General features: G+C 60.5%; 1 protein-coding gene across 1 annotated transcript; it reads left to right on the top strand.

The window, feature by feature from the left end:
* Window positions 1–1,264: 1,264 nt before the first annotated feature.
* Window positions 1,265–17,908, top strand: LOC119100622 (regulator of nonsense transcripts 1). Its single transcript, XM_037223700.1, has 20 exons — window positions 1,265–1,279; window positions 1,781–1,930; window positions 2,421–2,593; window positions 3,093–3,305; window positions 3,568–3,740; window positions 4,225–4,432; window positions 4,985–5,144; window positions 6,125–6,253; window positions 6,607–6,761; window positions 7,177–7,279; window positions 7,551–7,706; window positions 8,478–8,691; window positions 9,349–9,656; window positions 10,318–10,427; window positions 10,814–10,949; window positions 11,428–11,581; window positions 15,047–15,208; window positions 15,648–15,823; window positions 16,314–16,505; window positions 17,730–17,908. The coding sequence occupies exons 1-20, from the start codon at window positions 1,265–1,267 to the stop codon at window positions 17,736–17,738; spliced, it is 3,096 nt and encodes a 1,031-aa protein (XP_037079595.1). The 3' UTR covers window positions 17,739–17,908.
* The last annotated feature ends 2,075 nt before the right edge of the window (window positions 17,909–19,983 follow it).

The following is a 19,983-nucleotide window of genomic DNA, read 5'->3' as shown; positions in this document are numbered from 1 at the left end:
AAACTTATGTGGAGGAGACATCAAAAACAATGTTTGCAACAAAATCCAAAATTTGGTTGCCATAGAAATTTAATGCACCTTTCATGTGAAGCTGGCAGTTTTTACATGTAATGGTTAGTAACACATGCCAATATGTTATGCATGCTACAACTGGAGTTCAAGGAACCAGTTCCATGCATTCCTTAAAACCTTTTTAGGGTGCAAAATGGCCCTGATGCCGACGCGCCCTTAAAACACACAATCACACCTTTTTAGGGCCATATATGCAGTGGCATAAAATTGTGTCTGAGGATCCCTTCAAGACAGAAGTTGATAAAAATCTAAATAATCCCCACTCTCTCATTTATGTGGACAGGCTTGTATGTGTGTGACTCTAACAAATGCCTACCTAAGGAAAAGATAATCCATGTTATTCCAATGCCCAAATGGGTTTGCTACATTTTTTGCTGTCAACAAAAGCTTATCAGAGATATGTAAGTGCTGCATTGTATGTCCTGTCTAATTTAAATGCAAAACCTCAAGGCTTAATGCAAGAAAGGCAAAATTTGGCATGTCTTCATTCAGTTGTGCTATCCTTTTGTTTCTACTAATGCTTGATAAACTTAACATATGCAGTTAAGATTAAGTCTTCGCAACTGGATTAGTAATGACAGATTCTTAAATATCAGTGTTCTGCAAGTTCTGAGCCATGCCCTGCATTGGTGATGCATCTCAGGGGTGTTGTCACATATATTCTTTATTATTGTGACGTTTGCAGTTGAATGGCCAAAGCCTGAATGGAGACATCAGTCAAGTGACATCACAGCTTGGAGAGCTCCAGTTTGAAGAAGGAAGATGAAGATGGTTTTCACAATTTAAGGTTGGCTTTAGCTTGGGCAAGGGCAGCATGAGCTCAGGGTCTTCAAGATTGTCATTGGGCTTTAGTTGACAGTTATCATCTATCATGTACATGTATGCATCTGTTTGTACTGTTTGTGAAAGCCAGTTACCACTGAATGACAGTCATATTTCACTCATCAGCTGTTGTAGCTGTGCAGCAGCAAGCTGCTTTTTGTGGTAAATGCTCCCTCCCACTTGTCTGAATTTCCAGAACTATGGGTGAACTGTCTGGACTGTGCTATCAGATGTGGTGCTGACTTTTCCATGTAGTGCATTTGGGAGAGAAAGACAGGGAGATTGCAAAGCACAGTTTACAGTGATTGGTAGGCAGAGCTCTAAGCTGAGGTCAACTGGAGGGTGGTGTTTTTTAATGACTTTCCACCACATGCAAAACAGGCAGGTGAGGAAACAAATCAAAGTTAGAGTGCAGACATGTGATGATTTTGCCAGAGCTACTGTTAGAGTACTGTTTTTGACATCAAGGTCTGTTTTATTTTATGGGGAGAAAGGTCAAGATTAGCCGGGTGCCTGTTACCATTTCATTAGATGATGGTTAGTATGCCAGTCTTAGCGGTCTATAGCCCATGACACACGCACATGTGAGTGCATGTGCACACAGGTGTGGGTGTGGATGCGTGTTTGCGTGCGTGCGTGCGTTTGTGCGTACCGGCGTGAATGCTCTCTTCGGATACCTAGGAGTACAGATAATCCTAATCAGCGACGATAAAAATACAGATATCCTTATCAGCAACAGTTTGATAAAGTGTAGCATTTGGTCATTACCCGTGGGTGATGGTACGTATTCGCGTTGAGTTTTGAGAGCGCTAGCTTCGGTTATCGCTGGTTTGTAAGTCGTTCCCTAAATTGGTCTGTCGTGACCGCTCCGCTCGTCGTCGCACAGGAGCTGCCGGCGCACGCGTGCAAGTACTGCGGCATCCACGACCCCGGCTGCGTGGTCATGTGCAACATCTGCAAACGCTGGTTCTGCAACGGCCGCGGCAACACGTCCGGCTCGCACATCGTCAACCATCTGGTGCGGGCCAAGCACAAGGTGAGACTCCGAACGGCCGGCGGCGCGCGCTCGCTGCTGCGCGGGGTGAGATGCGTCGGGGTCGGGGCGCCTCCCGCCGATGGCTGTGCTGGCAATGCTTAGCTGGCGATGGCGTTTGACATGTGTTTGCCATCAGCACCAGACCGGTATTTCACTTGCGTCGTTCCCGTTTGTGTATGAATTATTGTGGTCAACTGGGCGGATTTCCGATCCGTGTGTGGCGTGACCGTGATCGATGAGCTTGTGCCACGAGGTCAGTGTTTGCTGTTTTGTAATTATTGCTCTAGTGGCCGTTTGACATGTTCAGTCAGGCTAAGTGCACAGTCTATGCTTTTGGCTCTTGTGTCCAAAAGAAGCATAATTCACCGGTCGCCCGGCGCGTAGCCCGCGTCCAGTGATGCCCCAACTGAAGAAGCCTGCCCGAGGGGCCAGTGCCTCCCCTGCGCCGGCGCCTGACCGTCCGTCCGTCCATCCGTCTGTCCGTCCGCAGGAGGTGACCCTGCACAGAAACGGCCCACTGGGCGAGACGGTGCTCGAGTGCTACTCGTGCGGCGTGCGGAACGTGTTCGTGATGGGCTTCATCCCGGCCAAGGCCAATTCGGTGGTGGTGCTGCTGTGTCGGCAGCCGTGCGCCGCACAGACGGCTCTGCGCGACGTCAACTGGTGGGTCGGACCGCCGCTGCTGCCGTCGGTCACTGCGCGGCGCAGGGCCAGCAGGCTGTGGGCTGGAGGCTGGCCACAGATATCGTCTTGTCTAGCGCTGAGCGGGGCCTGGCGATGGTAACTGAACCTTCGTGTGCCATCAGGCCACGGAAGCGGTCCAGCGGCGGCGAGCTCGCGCCAGTGGCCCTTGCACTTGTGGCTGATGGGTCTTTCAGCCCTCCAAAGTCACCTCATCCGAAAACTGCCGATAATCGGATGACTTCCACTGGTGGTACCGGATGTCGCTGACTGGTTTGCATGGGCTCACGCGAACTCGAAGCATATTGGCTTTGTCTTATTGGCTTAGCTGAGACTCGCTACGTACTTCGTGTTTCACAACTGCCTGGCTGCGTTACCCATTCGTGGGCCTCGTAATTTCTGACATACATCGAGAGTGTATGATAAGCCACTTGGCATGGAGCGATTAGCTGCATTGCGGTGACCGCTTCGCCTGTCACAGGGATCCGGAACAGTGGAAGCCACTGATCCTGGACCGGAGCTTCCTCTCGTGGCTTGTGAAGGTGCCTTCGGAGCAGGAGCAGCTGCGCGCCCGCCAGATCTCCGCCCAGCAGATCAACAAGCTGGAGGAGCTGTGGAAGGACAATGTGGACGCCACCTTCCAGGACTTGGAGAAGCCGGGTGTGGACGAGGATCCCAACCAAGTTCTGCTCAGGTATCACTAAGTCATACAAGCTGATAGTTCATAGATCGGTCCGAAAGCACATCATGTCAACGAAAAACCTCCATGTTGATTTGAGAGCATGCATATGATCTGTGGAGCGAGATGCCGTTGGAATAAGCCTCTCTTTATGATCATACCCAGTTTGATGTACACCATTGCAGACAAGAGTTTCTAATAATTTTTGTCTGATGTTGAATGAACGTCAGTCAACATGTGTGTACAGGGCTGTGAACCCTCCGCCAACGTACTGCAGATACGAGGACGGCTACCAGTACCAGAACATCTTTGGCCCACTGGTGAAGCTGGAGGCAGACTATGACAAGAAGCTGAAGGAGTCGCAGACGCAGGATAACATCGAGGTGCGCTGGGACCAGGGGCTCAACAAGAAGACCATCGCCTACTTCAGCATGGCCAAGACTGATGGAGGTCAGTGGCTCTGCCCTGGCCAAATTGGGGATTGGGAGCACTCTTGTTGCTCCCAGGACACGCCACAATTTTTATTGTGCTTTGAGAGATACAGTGCATGCAGCAACCACTAAATTTAGCGCGGTTGCATCAGTCTTTTTGTATTCCAGCTTTGTGGGGCTTTTGTATTTTTTGGCAGGATACAGATAAACACTGCCTTTCGATTTAAACAATATGCTTCTCTTGTCAGTCACTGTAGCACACGTGACAGTTATGAAAAACTTGTGGGCTTTTCATCTGACATTAAACTCTGAAACACAAGTGGATTACTGGTACACTATCGTCCATAAATATCCATACACCTTATCGTCCATGTGTACCTGTACATGTTGCCTTATCGTCCAACTGACTCATGCGGTGGCACGAGTGCTGGCGCCGCGTGCTGCGCTGCGCGTGCGGCGCTGCGCGCCTTGACCCGTGGCCGACGGCGCGTCCGTGACGGCAGACATGCGTCTGATGCATGGCGACGAGCTGCGCATCCGCTACCTGGGGGAGATGCACAAGCCCTGGTCGGGCGTCGGCCACGTCATCAAGGTGTCCGACAACCACGGCGACGAGGTCGGCATCGAGCTCAAGAACAACTCGGGCATCCCGCTGGAGTGCACACACAACTTCGTGGTCGACTTCGTCTGGAAGTCCACCTCGTTCGACAGGTGAGCCGCGGCCCCTGTGCGTCCTCCCGCGTCGGATCCGCTCCCTGTGCATCCCTGTGCGTGGGGTCCGCCCCTGGACGTCCCTGTGCGTGGGGTCCGCCCCCTGTGCGTCCCTGTGCGTGGGGTCCGCCCCCTGGACGTCCCTGTGCGCAGGGTTAGCTCCCTGTGCGTCCCTGTGCGCGGGCTACGCTCCCCATGCGTCCCTGCGTGTGGGGTCCGCTCCCCGTGCGTCCCTGTGCGTGGGGTCCGCTACCGACCGTCCTTAGTCGCCATCCGCCCTGTGGTGACCGCGAACGTGTCCAAACCGAGTATCCACACGCAGCGTATCACGACGGATTGTTGTTAACTTGGCTGTTCCCAGGTCTGATATATTTTCTTCGTGATTTCGTACTGTCGCAACAGCAGCTTGCAGCACGAGGCCAGTGTTACACTCAACATCAGGGCTGCCGGTATGCGTCTGGGGACGAGTGACCGCGTTTGAACCCCGGCGCTGGCCGACTGTAAGCCGCCATGCAGGAGTGGCCGACAGCCGCGTCACCCTCTGTGCCACAGAATGCAGGCGGCGCTGAAGAAGTTCGCCGTGGACGACCAGTCGGTGTCGTCTTACATCTACCACCGGCTGTTGGGCCACGAGATCGACGAGGTCCTCTTCCGCTGCCACCTGCCCAAACACTTCTCGGCGCCCAACCTGCCCGAGCTGAACCGGTCCCAGGTTAGTGCCGCGCTCAGATCGACTGGGGTCAGCTCAGAACCGTATGACGGCCAGCTGGCTCCAGGTTAAAGCTGTTGGTGTCAGTTGAGCCCACGTGGGAACCTGTTGGCGCCAGCTGATTCCAGGTTGCAGCCATGATGGCAGGTCTAGCTGGTTTTGACCCCGAACCGTGTCTGGCGAAATCAACCCCACACGGGCGCAGCTGAGGGCGGATGGGTCCATGTCAAGCTGAAATAGTTCGGATCCTGTTGTAGCGCATCGATTCCAGGTCGCCGTCCAGTCCGGAGTTTGCACTGTTGCATAATTCGTACGTGGTTAAATCTGCTTGCCGTGTGTCATGGCTTTGCATCGATTTCCACTTACATCAGACCTGTTTCGTCGCAATGGTGGCGCCTTTTTTGAAGCGAAGTGGGAACCTTCAGATCCTGTTTGACGGCGCGCCGCGTGGATGTGGGCACCGCGCGTCGATGGAGAGCGAGCGCGTTCTGTCGTGCCATCTTTGAGACGATCGTTTGAGCCTCGGCGAGCCAGTGGGGCCGGGAGCACCGGACCACAGAGGGCAGCGGATGTACGCTGGGACCGTCATCGCACCAGCCCGGCGTCTGTCGCCGCGACACTGCCTCACACATGGCCGTCGCTCGAGTGTGGTGTGGCGGGGGTGGGAAGGAGGGGGGGGGGGGGGGGGTCTGTCGCCACGCCAGCTGTTCGTGTGTCTCGGTGACCGTGCCTGATCCTGACCTGACGGCTGTGTCGCCGGCCGACAGGTGTTGGCCTGACCCTGACCTGGCTGCTGTGTCGCCGACCCCTGACCTGGCTGCTGTGTCGCCGACCCCTGACCTGACGGCTGTGTGGCCGGCCGACAGGTGTTGGCCCGACCCTGACCTGGCTGCTGTGTCGCCGACCACTGACCTGACGTCTGCGCCGCCGGCCGACAGGTGTTGGCCTGACTCTGACGTTACCACTGTGTCGCCGCCCGGCAGGTGTTCGCCGTCAAGTCGGCCCTTCAGCGTCCACTGTCACTGATCCAGGGCCCGCCCGGCACCGGCAAGACGGTCACCTCGGCCACCATCGTGTACCACCTGGTCAAGCAGACCCACGGCAGCGTGCTGGTGCGTGCCGGCCGCCGCCGTGGCGGCGCGCCCTTTCTCGGGCTCCTCCGACGCAGTTTGGTCCGCGGTGCAGTCTAGATATCTGTCCTGTTCGTGATAAGGTGCGCGTATCTTCAGGCTACCCGCATGGGTGTCACGGTAGTAACCGCCGTCTGTTGAAACGCCGTGTCACCCTGACGTACCCTGTCATGTTTTGGATCAGCTGAGCCAGCTGAGCCTGAGGTGTATCGGACGTTGTGTCAGCTCTGTGTGTTCTGCGCACCGGCCTGCCAACGAATCGGCAGTCGCGCTGCTGACAAAAGGATCGCCGCCCGTTTCGTCGCCGCTGACCGCGGCGTGCTGCGCGCCGGCAGGTGTGCGCGCCGTCCAACATCGCCGTGGACCAGCTGACGGAGAAGATCCACCAGACGGGGCTCAAGGTGGTGCGCGTGTGCGCCAAGTCGCGCGAGGCCATCGACAGTCCTGTGTCGTACCTGGCGCTGCACATCCAGGTCCGCAACCTGCCCAGGTCAGTCCGGCTCATGCGGTCGGTCGTGCGCGCGGCGGGTCACAGAGCCGGTCGCCGCAGGACCTTCCCTCCCTCAGTAGTCTGGATGTGCCAGTGCTGCCACAACCAGAGTCCCATCGCTGTCAGCGTGAATGGTAATGCAGGCATGCGAGGACGTTTGGTGAGTTCGGGAAGAATAATTGTGTTGCACATTGGTTGATGAAGTGGTTTATCGAGGAGTTTATGGGAAGATGTCTACAATGCAGGTCAGGTTCTACAACAGCATAGCCAATGCGCGTCGTGCTAATTGTGGTTATTGTGTATTGGGATAATGATCTCGTGCGTGTGCTACGACCGCCCGATCGACTCGCGCCGCACGCTTCCATTGCCGCCGCCCAGAACCGATCCGCCCCATCACCCGGCCGTTCTGCTTCAGCTCTGGTGAGCTGCTGAAGCTGCAGCAGCTGATGGACGAGGCTGGCGAGCTGTCCGCCGCCGACGAGAAGCGCTTCCGCATCCTCAAGAAGACGGCCGAAAAGGTGCGCGCCACCTCTGGACAAAGTGTCTATACGTGCTCCGAGTCGAGACCTTAGGATATTCATATTCCGGTACGATTTTCATGTAGGGAAATAATGCAAGGAGCATAATCGCAACCTCGTTTTGGATGTTATCAGCTGCTGAAAACATGGCGCAAGAGGCCTCCGTGACGCGACTGCGGATGTCGTGTAGAGACGAGACAGGGTCTCTCCGTGGCCAACAGCGGGCATAGGTCGGACCGCTGACCTGACCTGCGCCTGTGCCGGCCGGCAGGAGCTGCTGGAGGCGGCCGACGTGATCTGCTGCACGTGCGTGGGCGCCGGCGACCCGCGGCTCGCTCGACTCCGCTTCCAGTCCATCCTCATCGACGAGAGCATGCAGGCCACGGAGCCCGAGTGCATGGTGCCGGTGGTGCTGGGCGCCAAACAGGTCAGCCGGCGCGTCGCCTCGGTTGGCCGGGCCGCCGCCGGAGCCCGGGGAGGCCGATGGTGACGGGGCGGGCTTTAGCGGCGGGGTCGGCGCCGGCGACAGGTGGCAGAAGCAGCGCGGATGGTGCGGGGAAGCTGCCGAGTTTGTGTGTGTGTGTGTGTGTGTGTGTGTGTGTGTGTGTGTGTGTGTGTGTGTGTGTGTGTGTGTGTGTGTGTGTGTGTGTGTGCGCGTGCGTGCGTGCGTGCGTGCGTGCGTGCGTGCGTGCGTGCGTGCGTGCGTGCGTGCGTGCGTGCGTGCGTGCGTGCGTGCGTGCGTGCGTGCGTGCGTGCGTGTGTATGTGTATGCGTGTGTGTATGTGTATGCGTGTGTGTATGTGTGTGTGTGTGTGTGTGTGTGTGTGCGTGCGCTTGCGCGTGTGCGTGTGTGGGTGGGTGGGTCGCACGCGAGACGTGGCCGCGGTCACTCCCAAGGCTGGGGGAAATACTGCATAGAACCGGTATGGCCGGACCGTTATGTGGGGCTGCCAAGTGATGCAGTGTGCGGCCGTGCGGGCTCCGTCAAGCCCGGCTGTGGTGCGGGTGGTTCGCCGCTCTGGAGACCGTGCAGCTGACTGGCCGGTCCCGTCACGGGCCCCGAACCGATGCCTGACGTGTGTGGTCCGCTCCTGGCATGTATGGCATGCTGTTGGCTTGAGTCGCGCTCCTGATGTGTATGTCATGGTTCTGATGCGTGTGTCCCGCTCCTGACGTGAGTCTGTCTGGCTCCCGGCAGCTGATCCTGGTGGGAGACCACTGCCAGCTGGGGCCGGTGGTGATGTGTAAGCAGGCGGCGCGCGCCGGCCTCTCGCAGTCGCTGTTCGAGCGTCTGGTGGTGCTGGGCATCCGGCCGTTCCGCCTGGAGGTGCAGTACCGTATGCACCCGGCGCTCAGCCGCTTCCCCTCCGACTTCTTCTACGAGGGCAGCCTGCAGAACGGCGTCGTGCCCGGTGGGTGACGTGGGGCCGGGCTGGGCCAGGGACGGGGCAGTGCCGGGTCCGGGCCGGGTGTCCCGGCGGCGGTGGCGGCTGGCGGGCACCGGCTGGCTCCACCCGGGAGCGGGGGAGGCGCCGCGGGAGTCATCTATCGGTGGAGAAGCTGGCTGGTGGGCTGTGCGTTCTCTATGCGTGGGCCACGCGGAGGGGACCGATTAGTCTGTGGGTGCTGGTCTGACGCGTTCCTGTGACGTCGCGCTTCGTTGGTTACTCGCCGACACGCGCAATGACATCGGTACCGCATCAAGTGACGTCAGATCAGTATAAATGCAGCTCTCACTTCCCGTAAGAGGACGCCACCGAGGTACCCTTGGAGTCGAGTCGATCCAACAGCATAAAGGCGAGGTATGTTATTTGTGCGGTTCTGACACCGCTGGTTGCGTGTACGTCGCTGGAGTAGCTCGCAAGCGACGATTGTGCCGCACACCGTGCTGAGACACGCCGGCCGCGCGTACAAGCCAGATCTCTCCACCGGCCGGCGGAGAGGTCCGGGAGGTCCCCACCCTCGGCGCCACTGACACGGCCGGCGACGTGAGACCGGTCTGCCTCGTGCGACACACCTCGTCCACACGTCCGGCTGGCCGTGACCCCGCTCTGCGCCCCCGCCGGCAGACGAGCGGAAGCTGAAGGCGGTGGACTTCCCGTGGCCGCAGCCGGACACGCCCATGTTCTTCTTCGTGACGTCGGGCCAGGAGGAGATCGCCGGCTCGGGCACCTCTTACCTGAACCGCACCGAGGCGGCCAACGTCGAGAAGGTGGTGACGCGCTTCCTGAAGGCCGGCCTCAAGCCGGAGCAGATCGGCGTCATCACGCCGTACGAGGGACAGCGCAGCTACCTGGTCACCAACATGCAGTACCAGGGCTCGCTGCATGCCAAGCTGTACCAGGAGGTGGAGGTGGCCAGCGTGGACGCCTTCCAGGTGAGCACGCGGACGCGGCCGGCTGGCGGGAGCGCTGCTGGGGCCGGGCCTGCAGGCGTTTGGCTGGACGCAATCTGGTGGGAATGGTATGAAATGCTGTCACTTAGTTTGTCAGACTGTATGCTTGTGAATGCTACAATTTTATCGTTATGACAAGATGTGTCAGCAATTCAGCAATTCCTTAGCGTTTTCTGCGGATATTACCATAGTCCCACATGTGATAGAACAGGAGTCAGCCTGTAGCGCGATTCCTGCCTGTTCCGCTTTGTGGTGCATGTGCAGTGACATAATCTGCCGACGTGCTTCGCGTCTCAGCCGAAGGCGGCGGTTCTCGACCTCAGGATTGGCGGTGTGTTATTTGGTTCCATCATGTCACCTGTGTGGGCTTGATGCCACGTCGGGCTCGTCTGGTGAGGGCCGGCATAACGGGCTGGGAGCTGTGTCTGACGGCTGCCCGTCCACTAGACCAGTGTTCGACAGCAGGGGTTAGCGCCGTGACAGTGACAACACGGAGGTAGCGTTTTGTTCTCACCGGCGTGTTTTGCCGTGTTTGTTCAGGATTGGCTACATGCAGAAGTCCAGATCTCTACCCCGTTCTGAGCGTGGATTTGAAGCTGTGCGAACAAACGCACGCCGTGGTAACAGCTGCGTGTCGTTTTAGGGTCGCGAGAAGGACGTAATCATCATGTCGTGCGTGCGCTCCAACGAGCACCAGGGCATCGGCTTCCTGAACGACCCGCGCCGCCTGAACGTGGCCCTGACACGTGCCAGGTCAGTGACCCCGCTGTAAGCGGCGGCCACGTGAACGTGACCCTGACACGAGGCAGTTCGGTGACGTTGTTAAGGGGGCGGCGTATGAGTACGGCGCTGACACGCGTCATGCCAGTGACCCTGGTCAGCGTACGGTGACAGGACGCCGCTGTGGCACGGGGGGGGGGGGGGGGAGACTTGCGCAGCCCCGTGCCGGAGCTCCTATTCGACTACAGGACCGCTGGCTGTATTTGCGTAAGCTGTCAGGTGTGGCGAAATATGTGCTCAGCATTCTCTGACCAAGGTAGCTATTTGCTGCAGTGAGATTGATACCGATGACACGGAAATGCCCTCGTCATGTGGGCCGTTACGACGAAAGCCATCGCACGTCGCGAATCTTTTCTCAGGTTCGGCATCATTATCATCGGCAACCCGAAGGTGCTCTCCAAGCAGCCGCTGTGGAACCACCTGTTGACCTTCTACAAGGAGCAGAAGGTGCTGGTGGAGGGCACGCTCAACAGCTTCAAGGAATCCATGATCCAGGTGGGTGGACTCTAGGAGCAGGATCAGGAGCCCACAAAGCCTTGACGCCTGACCAGGCAGTGCGGCTGGTGAAGTACACCTCAGGGCGGTTAACACGCGCGCGTTCTCTGACGGGTATAGCGCCGCACTTCACATATGCTTCAGAGTTACGCACCCATTCAGAGTGACGTACCCGTCCAGAGCTACTTACCAGTTCAGAGTTACGTACCCGTTCAGAGCTACGTACCGGTTCAGAGTTACGTACCCGCTCAGAGCTACGTACTCGTTCAGGGCTACGTACCCGTTCAGAGCTACGTACCCGTTTAGAGTTACGTACCCGTTCAGAGTTACGTACCCGTTCGGAGTTCTGGACCCGTCTCCACACGGGTCCAGAAAGACCTTGACCCGCGTGCGGCGCGAGCTACGCCGGAATTGACCGATTCGCGCCGGCCTGTGGCTGAGACGGTGCACCTCCGTTGACGGCCGCCCGGTGCTGCAGTTCACCAAGCCGCGCACGCTGGTGAACACCATCAACCCGGGCCAGCACTTCATGCGCACGACCACCTACGACGCTCGCCAGGCCATGGTGCCCGGCAGCATGTACGACCGCAGCGGCCAGATGAACGGCATGGCCAACCCCTACATGGGCCGAGGTGGGTGGCGTGCTCGGCGGCGGCGTGCGGCCCCGCCAGGGAGACGTCAGAGCCCAGGTCATTGCCGGGCTGGTCAGTGTGGGCTCAGGGGCCGCCTGGCTCGGGAGGCGCCGGTGATTCGTGTGTTGACTTCTTGTGGAGTCGTGATGTCTCATTCGGGCTCATTGGGAGCATTGCGCGTTCAACTGTGTTACATGTCAGCAGTTTGGTGACGACGGTACCGCTCGCATGAAGAACACGCACATGCCTGATATGACACGCATAATATCACATGCGTGGGATCGTGGGATCATGACGAGCCTAGATCCCAAAGGCGTAGATCCAGGATCAAATTGGGTTCATTGTTTATAGCGTCGTTGGATTTTGTGGGGGAGGGGTCCAATCGCATGTCTGATTTATGTCCAGTACGATGTACTCCTGATGCCTCTGCCGCACGTGTGTCTGACCAGCTGGACACTCGCCGCGCCCAGACGTATCAGGGCGCGTCGGCCAACGACCGTGGCTGGCGGTGTCGCCGTCCGTGACGGCCACTGGTCATACGGGGAAAACGGAACGGTTCGCACGCTTTGGCTCCCGTTTCGTGAAGTGCACGGTACATTGCGATTGGAGTGACACCGGCGTCGCGCGAATCAGGGTGACTGATTTGATGGTCTGATTACTGATCGTGGTGGCATGGCGTCTGGTGCGCGTTGTCGACAACCCACGCAGCACACGAGGGTTGGCAGGGGCGCGTGGTGGGATGTCCTGCGGCGCCCGAGGGGCCGCAGGAGCGCGTGGCCGGTCGTCCCGCGGCGCCCGAGGGGTCGCAGGAGCGAGTGGTCGGCTGTCCCGCGGCGCCCGAGGGGTCGCAGGAGCGAGTGACCAGCTGTCCCGCGGCGCCCGAGGGGTCGCAGGAGCGCGTGGTCGGCCGTCCCGCGGCGCCCGAGGGGTCGCAGGAGCGAGTGGTCGGCTGTCTTTACCGCCCGAGGGGCCGCAGGAGCGCGTGGCCGGCCGTCCCGCGGCGCCCGAGGGGTCGCAGGAGCGAGTGACCAGCTGTCCCGCGGCGCCCGAGGGGCCGCAGGAGCGCGTGGCCGGCCGTCCCGCGGCGCCCGAGGGGCCGCAGGAGCGCGTGGCCGGCCGTCCCGCGGCGCCCGAGGGGTCGCAGGAGCGAGTGGTCGGCTGTCCCGCGGCGCCCGAGGGGTCGCAGGAGCGCGTGGTCGGCCGTCCCGCGGCGCCCGAGGGGTCGCAGGAGCGAGTGGTCGGCTGTCTTTACCGCCCGAGGGGTCGCAGGAGCGCGTGGCCGGCCGTCCCGCGGCGCCCGAGGGGTCGCAGGAGCGAGTGACCAGCTGTCCCGCGGCGCCCGAGGGGCCGCAGGAGCGCGTGGCCGGCCGTCCCGCGGCGCCCGAGGGGTCGCAGGAGCGAGTGGTCGGCTGTCCCGCGGCGCCCGAGGGGTCGCAGGAGCGCGTGGTCGGATGTCCCGCGGCGCCCGAGGGGTCGCAGGAGCGAGTGGTCGGCTGTCTTTACCGCCCGAGGGGTCGCAGGAGCGCGTGGCCGGCCGTCCCGCGGCGCCCGAGGGGTCGCAGGAGCGAGTGGTCGGCTGTCCCGCGGCGCCCGAGGGGTCGCAGGAGCGCGTGGTCGGATGTCCCGCGGCGCCCGAGGGGTCGCAGGAACGCGTGGCCGGCCGTCCCGCGGCGCCCGAGGGGTCGCAGGAGCGAGTGGTCGGCTGTCTTTAACGCCCGAGGGGCCGCAGGAGCGAGTGACCAGCTGTCCCGCGGCGCCCGAGGGGTCGCAGGAGCGAGTGGTCGGCTGTCCCGCGGCGCCCGAGGGGTCGCAGGAGCGAGTGACCAGCTGTCCCGCGGCGCCCGAGGGGTCGCAGGAGCGCGTGGTCGGCCGTCCCGCGGCGCCCGAGGGGTCGCAGGAGCGAGTGGTCGGCTGTCTTTACCGCCCGAGGGGCCGCAGGAGCGCGTGGCCGGCCGTCCCGCGGCGCCCGAGGGGTCGCAGGAGCGAGTGACCAGCTGTCCCGCGGCGCCCGAGGGGCCGCAGGAGCGCGTGGCCGGCCGTCCCGCGGCGCCCGAGGGGTCGCAGGAGCGAGTGGTCGGCTGTCCCGCGGCGCCCGAGGGGTCGCAGGAGCGCGTGGTCGGGCCGTCCCGCGGCGCCCGAGGGGTCGCAGGAGCGAGTGGTCGGCTGTCTTTACCGCCCGAGGGGTCGCAGGAAGCGCGTGGCCGGCCGTCCCGCGGCGCCCGAGGGGTCGCAGGAGCGAGTGACCAGCTGTCCCGCGGCGCCCGAGGGGCCGCAGGAGCGCGTGGCCGGCCGTCCCGCGGCGCCCGAGGGGTCGCAGGAGCGAGTGGTCGGCTGTCCCGCGGCGCCCGAGGGGTCGCAGGAGCGCGTGGTCGGATGTCCCGCGGCGCCCGAGGGGTCGCAGGAGCGAGTGGTCGGCTGTCTTTACCGCCCGAGGGGTCGCAGGAGCGCGTGGCCGGCCGTCCCGCGGCGCCCGAGGGGTCGCAGGAGCGAGTGGTCGGCTGTCCCGCGGCGCCCGAGGGGTCGCAGGAGCGCGTGGTCGGATGTCCCGCGGCGCCCGAGGGGTCGCAGGAGCGAGTGGTCGGCTGTCCCGCGGCGCCCGAGGGGTCGCAGGAGCGAGTGGTCGGCTGTCTTTAACGCCCGAGGGGTCGCAGGAGCGAGTGGCCGGCCGTCCCGCGGCGCCCGAGGGGTCGCAGGAGCGCGTGGTCGGCTGTCCCGCGGCGCCCGAGGGGTCGCAGGAGCGCGTGGTCGGCTGTCCCGCGGCGCCCGAGCGGTCGCAGGAGCGCGTGGTCGGCTGTCCCGCGGCGCCCGAGGGGTCGCAGGAGCGCGTGGTCGGCTGTCCCGCGGCGCCCGAGGGGTCGCAGGAGCGAGTGGTCGGCTGTCCCGCGGCGCCCGAGGGGTCGCAGGAGCGCGTGGTCGGATGTCCCGCCGCGCCCGAGCTTCCGGCGCGGCGGACAGCCGACGACCGGCCGCGGCTGTCCCAAGCTCATGCCGAGTGTGCGCGCCAAGCTCTCCTGTGTGTTGCTTCGCGTTGGTGGAACTGTTGCGGTCAGATGTGTGCCTCCCGGCCGCGCCTCTCATCTGTCCTCACATTGGTCCTGGAGACGCTCGTCGTCACGCCATTTCTGTAAGACTGCCAGTCCACAGTTCCGTAACAGCAAAGCTATGATTATCAGGCTGATCACATCATGAAGTAACATGTCCTCGATTAAATGTGTGCCTTCCATTACAGGCATAAAGGCATAGCGAGTGAGTAATAGGCTCCTTCCATCACAAATTTGAAGGCACAGCGAGTGACTCCTAGGCTGACAGTAGCAGCCGGGCAATGACTCAGTGAAGTTGACAGGGGGGGCCCGGTACCGCCAAGGCCGGCGATTTGTCGTTGCAGCCGCCCGTGCCGAGCGCACGTGGGGCGGCCCCGTCTCGCGGCCGAGCCGGCCGCCGACTGATCCCGCGCGCCGCCGCCAGGCATGGGTATGGTGGACTTCTCGCGCACCCACGACCCGATGGGCTACATATCGCCCGAGCACGCGCAGGCGGCGCTCAACGTGTCGCTGCCGGTCAGCATGTTCATGAACATGTCGCACATCCCGCCGCGCTTCTTCAACCAGCACCAGCAGAGCATGCAGGGTGAGTGGCCGCGCTGTGCCAGGCGCCGCCGGCGGAGGCGCCCCAGGGGGGGGGGGGATGGTGGGTTATATTGATTTAACGGGACTTGCGATGGAGCCGGTCGTCTGTTTTGAAGTCGCCAGGTTTTATGCTCACTGAACGCGTGGTGGTTGTCATAAGTGCGTTACGATGCATAGAAATTGGGTGGCACATTTGAACAGTGATCTTTGGTTGCGGAAGCCACTGACGTCATGCCCTTCGGCCGTCTGTGGGGGAGTGACGGCGCGCTCAGCCGTTCCAGCTCAGAGGTCCATGGAACGAACCTCGCTCAGCAGTTTTCTTTTCTTTTCTTTTCGTCTGTGTTTGTGTCTGTGTCTGTGACTGTGACCTGACGCGGCTTCGACGCCGCCAGCCGCGTGCACAGCGTGACGCGTGACGTGTGGTGTGACGTTACCGTCAGGTCGGGACGCCGGCCGAGGTCGGGGCGGCATGCGCCGGGGCCGCGGCGGCCGCCCCAGCGCCGGCCCGGTGGGCTCGCAGGGCTCGCAGGGCCTGTCGCAGCAGGGCTACAGCCAGGACGGCACCCAGCCGTACACCCAGCAGGCCGGCGTCCAGCTCACGCAGAACATGTCACAGGTGGGTCCAGCTCACGCAGAACATGTCACAGGCGCGTCCAGCTCACGCAGAACATGTCAGGTGGGTCCAGCTCACGCAGAACATGCCACAGGCGGGTCCAGCTCACGCAGAACATGCCACAGGCGGGTCCAGCTCACGCAGACCATGTCACAGGCGGGTCCAGCTCACGCAGAACATGTCACAGGTGGGTCCAGCTCACGCAGAACATGCCACAGGCGGGTCCAGCTCACGCAGAACATGTCCAGGCGGGTCCAGCTCACGCAGACCATGCCACAGGCGGGTCCAGCTCACGCGGACCATATCACAGGCGGGTCCAGCTCACTCAGACCATGTCACAGGCGGGTACAGCTCACGCATAACATAGGCGAGTTGGTGTGTCCCGTGCATGCGGAGCGTGACCTGGCGCGGATTCGTCCGGTACACGCTGCGCGGGTCCGGTGTTGGCGGGAGTCTCCGGCCGGCCACTGACCCCGCGCCGGCGTCGTTGCAGTCGATGTCGCAGCCGGGCGGCGGCTTCAGCCTGTCGCAGCCGGGCCTGTCGCAGCCGGAGCTGTCGCAGGACCCGTACGCCATGGGCGAGTTCCACTCGCAGGCGGACGGCCTGCTGTCGCAGGACTCCACCTACCAGGGCGACCGCAGCGCCTTTCTGCCGGGCGCCTCTCAGGGCGCGCCATTCTCCCAGGTGGGGCCCGCCGACAGCCGGGGTCGGCGCTGTTCAGAGGCGCCAGCAGCTCACTGCACGGTGTGACGTGGCGGCGCAATAACGCAACGCATGGTGGGCGGCTCAGTGGCCGTGCTCCATGCGTTGCGTTGTTGTGGGATGTCCTCACCGCTTTACCTGAGTCTGGCATCTGATAGTTTCCGTCGTTATCTGGAAGCGATGCGTTATTTCCTGTTTCGACCGCGCTGGTTTTTCCCGCTGTCTGTGCGGTAATCTGCCGGATGTTGTGTATTGCTTGGCGGCGGCCCCACCAACAGCCGATTGTGAATGTGTCGGTCGTCTGTCGTGTTTGGAAAGGGGACGGCCAGGCGTTGAGGCACCGCCGAGGTTCGGTTGGGATGAAAGGGGGTGTTCCACCTTTGTGCGAGGTTTTGAACTGAAATAGGCATCTTGGATAGTGTTCGGTGCAGTTCACAGCCCTGTCCTTAAGACCTGAACCCTCCTATTTGCTGAGCCACACGCCCGCGAAGATGTGTAGACTCCTTGGGGGAGACTATTATAGGGTCACCCAGGCATCCATGACACCATAATAACGTCATTCACATTCTGCCACTCCTTTGATCATGCGGCGGTCAGGGTCAATGAAAATATAATGGGCGGGTCGTTGCTTTCTGTCGTTCGTAAGCAGGATTTCCAAGTATGGCGACCGTCAATTGCCTCTCAATCAGTGTGCAAAGAAAGATGACATAATCAAACAACGATATATTGAGGAACATATTTACTAAACAGGAAAATTATACTGTCTAGAGCATCTTTTTCCACTTAAAAGTATCCTAGTAGTTATAAGTGGGTTTATTTCATCATATCTGGTGCTTATTTCAACATCTTCAAATGTGGAATCCTTTTCATGTCAAATGTCAAATGTCAAATATTTGTGAGCCGTGCCGGGACGGCCTGTGTGCATTTTCGTGTTCATTCATCAGGGTTGTGTATCTAATGCATTGAGCATCCGGACTGTAGCGTTCGAAGGCAGCAGGGAAAAGGCCACCGAATTGGATAGCTTGCTGCTTTGCCATCCAGCCATCGGCTCGGCGGGGCCGTGTTTAGCCGTGTGTAGCCCTGACCGGCTGACTGAGCTGCGTCATTGGCCTCGTCGCACCGGGGACCATGTTCTGTTCGGCTTGGCCCGGCCCGGCCCGGTCCGGCCGCGCCGGGCTATGCTGACGTGTCGACGTCTCCTCGCAGCCCTACTGAGAACATCGGCGGCCCACGAACACGGCCCGGCCAGCGAGTTTCCGCGGCCAAGGAACAGACCTCAGGTCCATCTCCGGCGGCGCGCGCGCGCGCCGAGGACGCGGCAGCCACCTGGCGGCGGACGGCCGAACCAGCGGAGACGGAGAGCGCGCGCGGGCGGCCCGAGCGGCGCCCGCTGCGGCGCGCGCCACCCCGCCCGGCCGGCGGTGGAGAGAGCGAGAGCGACGCAGCGCGCCGGCGGGGGCGCCAGAGCGAGCCGCTCCGGCGGGCAGAGGGGCGCGGGGCGCGCCCCTCCGGCGGAGGAGGGCAGGCCGACACCGCGGCGGCGGCGCCGACAGCCGACCAACATCCAGCCGCGCCGGCGCAGTCTTTGGCTCGGGTTGCGTTCTTGTCGAGTGGCGGCCCGGCGGCGCCGCGCGCGCGCGCGCGTTCTGGCGCGCGTCGTGGCCCGTCGGGCTCGGATTCAGATTTCGAGGTTCCTTTTTATTTGCGGGCTGTGGGGACCTCAGCTGCTCTGTCCTGGCTCTCACTAAAAAAAGCAGCGGTGGCGACCGCGACTCTGGAGTAGGTTGTTGGGTGCTTCACGGCTTTTTGACGCGGTTGGAAATTCGTTTTGCCTGCTGTCGCTTCGAATACATTTAGTTTAGCAGACAGTGTTTACCTGGGGTGGAGGTTGGAAAGGCATGCTGCCTTAATCCTTTCGAGTGTTGACTTCAGCATTTTGACTGTGGATCACTCAATACCACATCTGCACGGCCGCGAGATGTCGTAAGGTCGCAGTCGCCTACACAGAGGATTCGATGTACTGACCTAGTTATTCTGGTATATGGGTACATGAGTTTCCCAGGTGATGTCCCTTTTTGCCAGATTGGGTGCCATTATTATTGGATGGCTGTTCTGAACCGCACAATCGGGCCAATGGAGCGTTATGTGATATGTTCCGAAAGGTAGGCTTTCCTTCGTGCCAACTGGTCGCATTTTACCGCTGCGTACTTTCTTGTATTTTACAATGCATTAAAAGGTTAGGGCTAGGGAACGATTTTTGTGATATGATCCCTGAAGTGTTGTGGCGCTTCGCCTGACATGGCGCATGGTGCTTAATGAATAGTCCTTACGCGAGGAGTAAATTATCGGCCATGCGAATGTTAAATAGTACTCTTCAAAACTACCAACCGTGGCTAGAAGCTCTGTGAAGGCCCGCCGCTTCACGAAAACCCTCGAGGCGGTATTGCATGGCCACGCTTCAACCATAGCTTATGAGATGGGTGGAGCTGCCCTCGGTGCTGTCGGGCACACCGGAGAGTCCGGAAACTGGCGGCAGTGTCACGGACAAGTTCCGGCACTGGCGGCAGTGTCGCTGACAAGTTTCGACGCTGGTGACAGTGTCACTGACAGGTTCCGGCACTGCCGGCAGTGTCACTGACAAGTTCCGGCAACTGGCGGCAGTGTCTGGAAAGGATGAGAGCTCTAGATAACTGAGATCACACAGGCTTCATGATCAGTCTACGTCGGTCAGGGCCGGTGACGCCGCCTGCAGATCGAAATCGCGAGGGCCTGAGGTCTTAAAACAATTGTAACCATCTGAATGATGGAGTTCGGGTGGTGGATGAGCGTTGCTCCATATCCCGGAGCACGAAGTACGGTACGACGATGCATGTGTTGACAACCCGGACTAACAGGTTGATAGCTTAGTGTGTCGTGTGTAATCGGAGTCACGCAATATTGCTGCAATGTGGACGCAAAAATGTAATTTCCACACTAGGCAAAATTTCGTGCTTTACTTGTCGAAAGGCATCATGAGTTTATGGTATCCTGAGTTTTCGAGTTGAGAGTGGCAAAACTAAGCGTACATCATGTAAGCAAAGGCAATACGTGGCTGGCCGGGACGTAGGCCGGATGATGAAACAACTTTAACAACGAGGAGGAATGCTGAGCAGAATGAAGGGGAGCAGAGCCTTACGAATTATCAGCCAGGCCATACCCCGCCTATCACCCGTCGCCTGCAGATAGGCTACGGCTGAAAGTGGGGGTTGTTCATAATGCTCAACTTTCAACATCCTTGTAAGTATTTCTTTACCACCTGGTCTACGCCTAAGCCATATTTCATAATCATAGGTCACCTTTTCATGTGTTTTAACGGTCCATTTAAAGTTTGTTCGCGCTGTTGGACACGCGCTGGGCCTGACGTGAAACGTTTGATGATAGAACCGTACATAAGGCGCGCATGCGCACGGGTCACGTGACC

The sequence above is a fragment of the Pollicipes pollicipes genome, unplaced genomic scaffold, assembly GCF_011947565.3.
Source record: "Pollicipes pollicipes isolate AB1234 unplaced genomic scaffold, Ppol_2.1 Scaffold_4881;HRSCAF=5763_pilon_pilon_pilon, whole genome shotgun sequence".
In the NCBI taxonomy this organism is placed as follows: Eukaryota; Metazoa; Arthropoda; class Thecostraca; order Pollicipedomorpha; family Pollicipedidae; genus Pollicipes; species Pollicipes pollicipes.
Note: the sequence above shows the minus strand (reverse complement) of the source record. Positions and strands in the feature narration are given on the sequence as shown.

Excerpts from the sequence above, each read along its gene's own strand:
- LOC119100622 (XM_037223700.1), top strand. Across the intron at positions 2,594-3,092 it reads GCTCTGCGCGACGTCAACTG|GGATCCGGAACAGTGGAAGC; the intron begins GTGGGTCGGACC and ends CGCCTGTCACAG. Across the intron at positions 5,145-6,124 it reads CCGAGCTGAACCGGTCCCAG|GTGTTCGCCGTCAAGTCGGC; the intron begins GTTAGTGCCGCG and ends GCCGCCCGGCAG.